The 12040-nt window shown below is 38.6% G+C and overlaps 1 protein-coding gene across 1 annotated transcript in view; it reads right to left on the reverse strand.

Annotated features, from left to right (window-relative positions):
* The window catches only part of GALNT7 (polypeptide N-acetylgalactosaminyltransferase 7), a 122980-nt gene that overhangs the window by 12079 nt on the left and 98861 nt on the right, over positions 1–12040 (reverse strand). The window contains exons 6-9 of the mRNA XM_077779644.1: positions 11584–11663; positions 9350–9532; positions 6107–6224; positions 4304–4426 (exon numbers count right to left, since the gene is read on the reverse strand). Of these exons, the coding sequence (XP_077635770.1) occupies positions 4304–4426; positions 6107–6224; positions 9350–9532; positions 11584–11663 (504 nt within the window). The remainder of the gene's footprint in view (positions 1–4303; positions 4427–6106; positions 6225–9349; positions 9533–11583; positions 11664–12040) is intronic.

Raw genomic sequence — 12040 nt, forward strand, 5'->3', positions numbered from 1 at the left:
CTTACCTTGTCGTGTTTTGTGAAAAATTAAGGAGTTAATCTCGCAAAGCATTTATTCTGGTACATAATAAGTACTCAAAAATAGCTATTACTTTTATTCTTTTCTAGAATTCTTTGAATATTATCTTTTAGCTATTACTTTTATTCTTTTCTAGAATTCTTTGAATATTATCTTTTAGCTATTACTTTTATTCTTTTCTAGAATTCTTTGAATATTATCTTTTAGCTATTACTTTTATTCTTTTCTAGAATTCTTTGAATATTATCTTTTAGCTGACAGCCATCCAGAGGTTTTAAGCAGGTACAGACATGAGATTTAATTTTCAGGGGAACAACACTGGTGGTGGAGAGGAAGATAGATCGAAGGGGATTGAGCCTGATGGCGGAAAACCAAACACGAGGTTATTCAATCTCTATATGGGAGTCATCTGAGGACCTGTACTAAGTATAGAAAGGAATGGATTTCAGAGAGATGTATGAGGTAGACTCTTCAGGGCTTGGTACCGTGGGAGGGTAGGGAGGAAGACTACCCTAACATGCCCCGTAAGTTTCATTCATGGGCAAACAGAGAATAGACGAAAGGGCATTGCTTTTGAGAAAAAGTTAAAAAGTTCAGCTTTGACTCCATTGAGTTTGAAATGTCTGAGGGTCATCTGAAAAGATAATTCTGAGAGGCAACTGACTATTCAAAGTCTGAGGCTCAGAGAAGACAAACGAGCTGGATAAATACACAAAAACCATTAACACACCCCAGGTGCTCCCTAAGTGTAGACTACATGTTACATTTATCAGATAGTTTTTATGATATGTACAGTTCATTTTTAGAATGGATAAATATTTCCCTCACATCTCTTTTCCTTGTAGCATGGGCCTTCATGAGTCGATGTGACTTTTCATTCTTTGTGATTATGGGTCCAAATCCAAGGGCAAGTTCTTTTCCTGTAATGCCAGTCTGGCCTGGTGTTAATATGGTGCCCTTTGTTTTAGCATGGACATTTTCGTCTCATCCTCTATTCTGGCTAGGCTCCATTTGGCCATTTCTATGATAATTTGGCTGGTTAGAACGCTGTGTTCATTCTTAAGGTCTTGTCATCTCTGCTTCTGTTATCTACTTCCCTTTAAGGAACTGTCCCAAGTTGCATCTGCAGCCAATAATAAACTTCCTTCTGACTTCCTTTTGGCTTGGTTAGGGGCTCCAGAAAATGAATGGAATCAGAGTCCTATGCTCTTAGAATTTATGAAAACAGCACAACCAAAGAAACTTCAAAGTTGTTTGGTCAAGAATAGAAGACTTCGTCTTCCTGGCCTCTGTGTGAAGCAGGACATCTGGCCTCTGTGTGAAGCTTTTCTGGTTCGTCCCTGGTTTGAGGGACAAAAAGATATTAACCTTCTGGAAGCACTGTTCAAAAATCTGATTTTGTTTCCTACACAAACTCCTAATATAATTACTTTAATTTTTTAAACAAAACAAAAATAATATTTTACTCAAGTGTGAATAATAGGAGCTGGCATTTTCCTTTCAACCACCTTCCTACAGAGTGGTAGTCCTTTTTAAATTTATTTGAGATATCTTCGTGGAGAATATTCAATATAAAAATCTTAACCAGAGTGGGATACAATCAATACTCTTAAAAAATAATAAGATCCCTGATACACATAGATGCAAAGAGCCTCAACAAAATATCAGCAAGCTGAATGCAACAATACATTGGAAGGATCATACGTGATGATTAAGTGGGGTTTCTTCTGGAAATGCAAGTGTGGTTTTACATCTACAAATCAATCCACGTGATACACCACATTAACAAAAAGAAGGATAAAAATCATATAATCACCTCAATGGATGCAGAAAAAGCATTTGATAAAATTCAACATCCATTTATGATAAAAATTCTCAATAAAGTGGGTAGAGAGGGAACGTACTTCAACATAATGGAGGCCATATATGACAAGCCCACAGGTTAACATCATACTCAATGGTGAAAAGCCGAAAACTTTCTGTCTAAGATCTGAGACAAGGATGCCCACACTTGCTACTTTTCATCAATTTAGTACTGGAAGTCTTGGCCACGGCAATCAGACAAGAAAGAAACAAAAAGCATCCAAATTGGAAAATATGTAAAACTCATTATTTGCAGATGGCATGACACGTTACATAGAAAACCATAAAAGGTCTATCAAAAAGCTATTAGAGATAATAAATGAATTTAGTAAATAGGATACAAAATTAATATGTCTGTTGCATTTCTATAAGAAATTAAGGAAACAATCCCATCTACAATTGCATCAAAAAAACCTAGAAATAAATTTAACTTTAGGAGGTGAAAGACCCATACTCAAAAAATGATTAAGACACTGATGATTTTAACTAGAATTTAAAACTTGAAATAAAAAAACTGAAAAAGACACTGAAGAACAAAATTGAAGACAGCACAAATAAATGTAAAGATATACCACACTCATGGATTAGAAGAACCAATATTATTAAAATACCCATACTACCCAAACCAATTTACAGATTAAGTACAATCTCTATCAAAACACCAATAGTATTTTTCATAGAATGAGAGCAAATAATCCTAAAATTTGTGTGGATCCACAAAACACCAAAGCAATCTTGAGAAAGAGGAACAAACCTGGAGGTATCATGCTCCATTATTTCGAACTATACTACAAAGTTAGAGTAATCGAAACATTATGGTATTAGCACAAAAACAGATACACACATCAATGGAACAGAACAGTGAGTCCAGAAATAAACCTATGCTTACTGAGACAGTTTTCTCAATAAATGTTAGAAAAACCGGACAGCTACTTGCAGAAGAATGAAACTGGGCCACTTTCTTACACCGCACACAAAATAAACTCAAAATGACTAAAGATTTAAATGTAAGACCTGAAACCACGACACTCCTAAGAAAACACAGGGACTAAGCTTTTGGACACTATTTTTTTGGGATTGGTTTCCTCAGGCAGGTGCAACAAAAGAGAAATAAACACTACAAAAAGCCTTTGTATAGTGAATGAAACCATCAATAAAATGAAAATGCATCCTACTGAATGGGAGGATATTTATTTGCAAATGATCCAACCAAACAGAGGTTAATATCCAAAGTATATAAAGAACTCACACAACTCCATATCAAAAAACAAACAATCCAATTAAAAAATTGTCAGATGACCTGAATGGACATTTCTCCAAAGAAGACATACAGGTGGTCAACAGACACATGAAAAGGTATTTAACATCACTAATCATCAGGGAAACAAGAAACCACAATGAGATATCACCTCCCACCTGTCAGAATGGCTGTTGTCAAGAAGACAAGAAATAAGTGTTGGTGAAGATAGGAAGAAAAGGGAACCCTCATGTGGCCGTTTTTGAGAATGCAAACTGGTGTAGTCGCTATGGAAAACAGTACAGAGATTCCTCAAAAAATTAAAAATAGAACTACTATACAACCTAGCAATTGTACTTCTGAGTATTTACCCAAAGAATATAAAAACACTAATTCAAAAAGATATAGGGGCCCCTATGTTCATTGCAGTTTTACAATACAATTTACAATGATAGTAACCAAAATATGGAAACTGAAGTATCCATTATAAAACTGACAGATAAAGATGTGGGGTATATAGATATATTCTCTCTCTACTCTCTCCCACATACAAATGGACTATTACTCAGCCATAAAAAAGAATAAAATCTTGCTATTTGTGAGAACATGGCTGGACCTGGATGGACAACATGGCTGGTATTAGTGTAATAATAAGTAAGGCAGAGAAATAAGTAAAGCAGGGAAAGGCAAGTACCATATGATTTCACTTCTTTGTGGAATCTAAAAGACAAAGGAACAAACAAAGCAAAAGAGAAACAGATTCATAGATACAAAGAACAAACTGATGGTTACCAGAAATGGGGGGCAGATGGGTGAAATAAGGGAAGAGGAAGTCATATACAGCATAGGAATACAGTTAATAATACTGTAGCAACTTTCATGGTGACAGATGGTAGCTAGATTTACTGTGATCATTTCATAATATATATCATGTATAATATATAACATATAGAAATGTTGAATACCTGTGTATACCTGTAACTAATATATATAATATTGTATGTCAACCAGATTTCAAATAGAGGCACAACAAAACAAAAACAATAAGGTGTTTCATGAATGAGTTCAGCTTAAATTAAAAGGGAGAAGTGGCATGCGTGCTTAAAAGATTTATTCCATTCAGAGAGCTGACATGTAAGTGACCATCATAGGCTGTGGCTTTCCTCCTTTTACCCAGAGACTCACCTTCAGAGTTGGAGAAGACCCAACGTAAATGGGTGGAGGATTCCCTTGCCAACCCTCAAGACGGTAGATGTGTCCAACACGGGAACAAGGCACAAACAGCAATTTGCCACCACATTGCCATATCTGTCAGGGAAAAACACATGTGGAAGTCGTTTCAAATACTAAGATATAGTTGAAACTTTGTCATCGATGTAAATATAAAATCTAAATTAGATACAGTGTCCATGGGGAATCATAAACTCAATAAATCCTAAAGTAATTTGCTTGTTTTTTCAAACTCCTATAATAACAAAGAAGGCAACAGGGAACGCAGTCATGTCCAGCCACGTACTTGCAGCTTTAAACACCCTTTCCCCAATGTCACCTTGCAAAGTCACGCAGATTCCTCACTCCTGATGTTATTCACTGTTTCCACTGCTAATGTATTTCCCACCTGGGTGATTAGTATAATAACCTCCAAACTGGCTTCTTCGCCTTCAGCTTCTCTCTACTCAATGCTATCCTTATTTATAGTAAGAGATTATTCTAGCTGAAGGGCAGCTTTGGGTCACGTTATTCCCTTGCTTAATATCTTCAATAGGTTGCCACTGCTTATCAAGTTCAATAAAAATCTCTTGGCTCAGCACGAAAGGCTCTCTTCCATACAGTCCTAACAGACTTACCCACTTTTTCCTCTTGGACATCTTTCTTACCCATGCCGATTCTGCTAAACTGTGCTCCTCACTGTTTCCTGAATACAGTCTTCATGTGCCCACTTTTGCACCTTTCCCCATTCTATTTGCTCTGAGGTCACCTTCCCCTCCTTTTATCTTGCTTATTGATACCATGCTCACCTTTCTAGTTTGCCTCAAATTCTACCTTCAATATGATGATGTTTCTTTTTTTTAAATTTTATGTTTATACATTTTTTGAGAGAGAGGGAGTGAGCAAGCTGGGTAGAGGCAGAGAGAGAGGGAGAGAGAAATACCAAGCAGGCTCCATGCTGCCTGCACAGAGCCCGTCATGGGGCTTAAACTCATAAACTGTGAGGTCATGACCTGAGCTGAAACCAAGGACTGAGCCCCCCAAGTGCCCTCATGATGCTATTTCTTAAGTACAACAATTGAATGCCAGCTACCTTCTCACCATATTATGAATTTAAGTACAATTCTAATCTCTTATGAGCTCTAAGTTCCTTGAGAGCAGGGACTGAGTTGTTCTTCTGTCTCTAGACATTTAAGAGAAGAGACAATAAATATCTGTTTAACCCAAACTGATACAGTTCTCTTTCTTTTGGTAAATGGGGGTGAGGATGGGTTGTAGCATGGAAGGCATTATTGTTCAAGGGCTGCCTCCACAACAGGGTGGGTGCTGCAGGAAGGCAGCCCCAGGGTCAGTCTGGGGGTGCCCAGTCATGCTTGGGATCTGCTGCTGTCCGGAATCCTCATGTCCGATACAGATAAAGGGTAACTGTGTCAGTGGATGGTCAGATGTGGCTCCCACACATGCAGGTTCTCCAAAGGGCTTTTATAACAAAAGGCTTCAGTGCACAGAAAGCCTGGGGGGGTAGGCAGGGAGTGGGAGAAGGAGGTATTTTCATTTTTGAAGTTTGCTGGCCTCAATGCTGAGATGGGCCACGTAAATACGCATTAAGTCTGGATTTTGCATTTTGCCCTATTTTTCCCCAAAGGCATGCATTTTTGTAAGTCATTCTTTATAACTGCATTAAATAGGTCTTTTCCCAGAGAAACCAGCCTTAGCTAAAAGTCACCAAAGTCAGTAATAATTACTTGGAAAACTGCATTTGTTTAAAGAAAATGTTACCTTGTATGAGATCTCAAAGTTTTCACCACCCCAAATCTGGAGACCTGGATCATAGAGACCCAGTTCAAAGAAGAACTCTCGTTCAATGGCAAATAATCCACCAGCCATGGCGGGGGACCTAAGACAAGAAACAGTGCAATAACTATTAAAGATAAACCCCCAGAATCCCTTCACAAATAGACAAGAAGCCTGTTTGGAACATAGTCTAAATAATGCACAGAAGAGACAAAATGGATGGCCAAACATTAAGAAATTACGAAGTCTTCACAAAACAATCGGTTTATAATTCTCTGACGAATTTACAATTTCTATCTGAAATCCAATTTATAGTTCACTGCAAATTAGAGCACTGCATCATTTTGCCATTAGAGGGTGCCTTAGTACCTTTGTTGGTTTGAAAATTAAGCCTTGAGAGTTAGTTAAGATGGAATTTTCTCTTTCACTCCTAAAAATACTGAGCCATACCGCCATGGTCTGCTAACTGCTCCTACAATGATTTATGAGTCATTCTAGGATGAGTGAAACCATAGACCATGGAAGTAGTCTGTCATTTTTTAATTTTATAGCTCAGGGGCATGCCAAATAAGGGTGTAAATCATTGTGGAACAGCCACAGTTCATTCAGAATTTGCAAATGTAGCAAAGAGATGACACAAGAGAATTAGACATTAGCTATTTACTATGTCAGGAGGTAGGAATGCAAAAGGGTGATGTGTGGAGTTTCTTGAATGGAATCTTGAACTGGATACTTTTAAGAGACGAGCAAGCCATTCATATCACTAGAGCCAGTGATAAGGGTAATCATTTTCATCCTGTTTCCCACCCCCAATTAATTACTAACATATCCTGATTCTTAAGTGGACTCTCCATCAGAGTACTTTCTTTATCACCACACCTAATATTTAATCTGTCACTAAATCCTATTGACTCTATCTTGAGCCTGCGTTCTACTTTCCAACATCACAGCTGCCACCATCCTAGCCCAAGCTACCACCACTTGGACTGCTAAGGGAACACCCCTACTGGGTCTTTTCCTCAGTTCTGCCCCCACCCCAATCTAATCACACAGCAGGCCGAGTGGACTCAACACGGGCCCAGGTGACGCAAGCCTCTCCCCACTCCTGAGTGGGCTTCCTCATCCTGAGTTCTTCACTGCTCTGCTCAGGCCTCTAACACGACCCACCCTCTTCTAGCTCAGGGATTCACCTCTGTTGTTCGCTCTCCTGAAACGTTCTTCTTTCTCCCCAGGGCTGACTCCTCACCTTTCAAGTCTCAGCTTGAAGGGGACTTTGTCAGGGAGGCTGTTTGGGCTCCTCCGGCTGGATTAGGTTCTCCTTCCCACAAGCTCCACGTACTCTCTGATTTTTCTTCACACTACTTACTGCAGGTGCTGTTCCAGAGTTACTTGTGTAGTTACCTGTTTAATTTCTGTCTCATCCATTACATTTTAGGTGCCAGGAGAACATGTCTTTTAAAAATTTATCCCCAGAAAACAGTGTCTGGCACATACTAAGCGCTCATTAAATATTTGTTGAATGGATAAATAATAAATCAAGTAATACTTTCAATATGAAAGGAAATCACATCAAGTGAAAGTCATTCTCTTATGCCTTCTCTTATGCTGCCTAACCTGGTAATAAGCAGCACCAGCACATTCCTGGTTATTTTCACGTCACATTTATTTAACTATCGTTTACAATTATTATAACCATGCTTTATTGATCTTTAAATGCATTCCTGATTATCTCGGTATGTCTTTTTTAAATGCATCTTAACATGAAAACCACTTTAAAAAAACCTCTTGACTAGCTCAGCCCATGGAATGAGCAGAATGTGAATATAATCACGACCCTTTATTTTTTACACCCAGAAATATTCATTAAATCAAGTGGGTAAGCAGTAAATTCCTGGCCTCTTTCAAAAACGAACCTCAAAGAGAAATTTGGAAAGTGTCAAAGATTAAAACTCTGTAATTTCCTTATGTTTGCCATCTCAGTATCTGGTCTCCTGGCGTGCCCAGATCCCACCAGCATTTGCATAACATTGGAAACACCTTCCCAAAGCAGAGTTCTAACACGATCAGCGATCAGCAGTATAACAAGGAGAGAGAGACCAAAAGCAGAACCATAAGATCAGAAAAACAAAATTAGACACATTTAGAAGCCTATACTAACATTTGACCAAATATTTCATTTGGAGTCACTGTGAAGGACAGTAAAATGTTTCAGTTTAAAGACCAAAAGAACAGAGCAGCAGAACTGTTCTATTTGTCCTGTAAGAAGGGACAAAAGCTGATTCTGGAATAAAGTTTCCTTTTAATCAAGTGCTCTTCTGAGAAGGAAGAGATAAAGGATTTCATGTAATATGTTCCAAAGTCATGTATTTTTATTCATCAGATCCAAGCGGTACAAAATTAGTATTTACAAGTTAGCATACAAAACACAAAGAAGAAAAAAAACCCAAAGAAATCTCTTGCTATTTCTCTTTCATTGTTAACACTATAGCCTAGGGATCAAAGTGGATATAAAACTGGGATTGTAAGTAATTTATGCATTTTAAATGTACAGAATGAAATTATGGTCAAAAGACTAAAATCTGATGTCTAGTCTACCATGACAGGAGAGCAAAGATTTTTTTTCACTTGTATTTGAAACCTCCCCCCCCCCCCCCCCCCCCCCCCCNACCTTTTTATCCCCCCCCCCCCCCCCCCCCCGCCGCAATGGAGCTTGCATTTAGAGAAAAAACAACTACAAAGTAGCAAAGGTGAACTCAAACCTCTGAGCTAATATTAGGGGAAAGACTGGTACAGAATCTGAGACAGCATCTACAGTGTTAGTAACAAATTTTTTAGCTTGGCAAAATGTTAATAGGTTAGCAGCAACTGGAGAAAAGAAAAACATGTAAGTGATTTAGTGATTACCGATATGGTTCAGTTTTTGTCTTTCTCATTCTCTTCTCTCGAGGGGTCAGAGGCACCCGTTTCCAGAGCATACTCCAATCCCATGCTCCTCGGGCATACCCATCTTCGTCACCACCCCCTTGGGGTACAATTTCATATGTGTTGCCATTTATGACATCTATAATCGGCACAGTGCAAATGGTTCTGTATTGTGTTGATGATGGCAGCAAAGATGAAATGGAAGGTATGTATGGACCCACATATTTATACAAGTACATGGGGAAGGAAAAAAAAAAAGTACTTAGATAGACATTCCACGTAAGAAAATAAAGTAGTAATCTTTACCGATAAGGTTCAGTTTTATGCTTTCTTTTGGCCTTTTCCTTGTGGCTTAGAGGAATACGTTTCCATAGTAAACTCCAGTCCCAGGCCCCTCTGGCAAAACCATCTTCATCCCCACCTTGCTGTGGTTCAATGGAATAATCATTCCCATCTATGTAATCTATTAGAGGCACAGTACATGTAGTTCTGAAACATTTACAGAAAATGAAAAAGCATTTAAGAACCCAAAACTGACTAGTTTAGCATGCCTAACTGTATTATCTCTTTTTACTGTTGATTTTTTTTTTTTCCATTAGGGAACTTTAATGGGTAATAGAAGTAATGTCTTTGAAAGTCAAGGAGCCCTTTTCTGTAAAGGAAGGACACAGGAGACTTTTCCCTCAGCTTACAGACAAATGTTGAGCTTAATCATGTTTTCTCGTATTTACTTTGCTCCTACAGGCAATTTTCTCTTGGTAATTTTACATTATTTATCAGATTTTCCTGACTGTTATTTTCCCCCTTATCCCTCCATTTAAAAAAATGAATATGAATGTGTGAGCGTCAATGTGAAGATGCATGTGTGTGTGAATATGAGTGAGCGTGAGTATAAATGTGTGAATGTGTGAGCATGAATGTGAGTGTGAATGTGTGTGACTGTGAATGTGTGTGACTGAGTGTGCGTGTAGAGAAATAAAACCCACTACATTCTTAGTGGTTCTCCCAACTTTCTGTCACTTTCTATTCCTTTGGAAACAGTTATTATGAAAATCTGTTTCTGTTCCTTTAAGTGACCTCCTTTTCCTATTCCTTTTATTGCAATAAACAGCTTTTGTTGCAAGAAAAAAAAAAGGTACTGTATCGCATTCCTGCTTTTTTAAAAAAAGAGAAAAAAATCCCTTAAAACTTGCTGAAGAACTGAAGTAGTACTCTGGGAACCTGAAGCAAAAAAATACCTTGTATTTGGGCTTCATAAAATTCTAGTTCTATGTGACTCATTAGATGGAGGATCAACTCTGCAGACAGTTTGGCTTGTTTTAATGGTCATCCTATCAGAAAGGATTTTAAAATGCATTTCCTGAAGCAGGGATTACAGCTTTACATAACCATGTTACGATGCTTTTTAGATGCTTAGAAACCAAGGAGAAAAGAAAAACCTATAGAATTCTAATACGGGGGAAGTGGATTTGAGACAGATGCTGTATTCTCTGCAGACGGCGGGGGCAGGGTCACTGTGGGATATATGTGAGAATGCCACAGGGTCCTGTGGAAAGCCACTTCCTTATGACGGCTAAGGACTGCTGGTTTTCACCTGAAGAGGTGAAGGTGTGTCATCTTTCTTCACTTCTCACGATTCTCAGATTTCTAAATAAACAGTGTAAAGTGCCCCTGAGAGATCTCAGTTTGATGGTTCATTGGCTGTTTGAATTGGGGCGAATTAATGAACTCTTCTAGGCCTCAATATCCTCTTCAATACAATGTAGCTAATAATATCTATCTTGCAGAGTTGCTGTGAGGATTAAGTCAGCGTGTGAAAAATGTTTACGATAGGCTTTCAGACCAAATCCACTGATGATTAAATCCCCCAAAGTTCTTCCTTTGATTCATGTCATTTACCCCAGGAACAGGTTTTATTTCCCTCAATTCTGAAATAGTCAGAATTCTACACTAAAAGCAGGGAAGGCTTTTGGAACTGGGAGATTAAATGCTGCCTTCCACTGTTCAGACATTTCTGTAAATGTAATGGTGATGGCCAAATTTCCACGGAATAGCTGTCTATTTCTAAATTTCTACAGGAACCCAAAGCCTTGACATGGGTAACAGCTGGTCCTTTTTATCTAAAGTAATAATTCACAAAAGGGCATAAAAACCCAATAGGTATCATCTCAAAAGCATGGATCTTCAAGTCTTTAAAACTGTTATCACAGCAGAGAGGGGGCAATTAACATGACTCTTAGACAAAGCTTTTGGAGCTAGAGGGTTGTCTGTTCACTAACCCAACGGTAAGATGATTCTTGAGTGAGACACCTGACAGCTTATCCCAAATGCCAGCCCGCCTGCATGTGAATCAGCCCAAAGTATCCGTCTGGCTCCACCCCAGGGAACAACTGGCTGAACGAGAACACTTAAAACACAGAGCTTGAGGCACTGAATGGGACTAGAATCAGGAAAATGAGAATATTATTTGTCCTTCTAGGACAAGGTTTACTTTTCACTCAGGAAAAAAGGAAAAAAAAAAAAAAGCAAAGTAATGTTACCTGTCCTTAGATATGGGAGCTACAAGCGGTGCATACCAGTTAACCGCCACCTCACAGTGGGCATCAAGGTATATCAAAACCTTAAAAAACAGAGGCAGGGAGAAAGAACACTCTTCAAATATGGTACATCACATATCACACACAATTTAAAATGAGACGCTAATAATAAATTAGCATTAGAGTCAATTCTGACACAGAAGGTATCTGTTTAATAAAGCCAGCATTTCAATTAAAAATAAATATGAAGGGTACCTAAGAATGTATATGATCAGGGGCGCCTGGGTGGCTTAGTCAGTTAAGCGTCCGACTTTCGCTTAGGTCATGATCTCGCGGTTTGTGGGTTTGAGCCCCACGTCGGGCTCTGTGCTGACTGCCAGCTCAGAGGCTGGAGCCTGTTTCAGAGTCTGTGTCTCCCTCTCTCTCTGACCCTCCCCGTTCACGCTGTCTCTCTCTCTCT

Source organism: Crocuta crocuta, unplaced genomic scaffold (assembly GCF_008692635.1).
Source record: "Crocuta crocuta isolate KB4526 unplaced genomic scaffold, BGI_CrCroc_1.0 scaffold158, whole genome shotgun sequence".
In the NCBI taxonomy this organism is placed as follows: domain Eukaryota; kingdom Metazoa; phylum Chordata; class Mammalia; order Carnivora; family Hyaenidae; genus Crocuta; species Crocuta crocuta.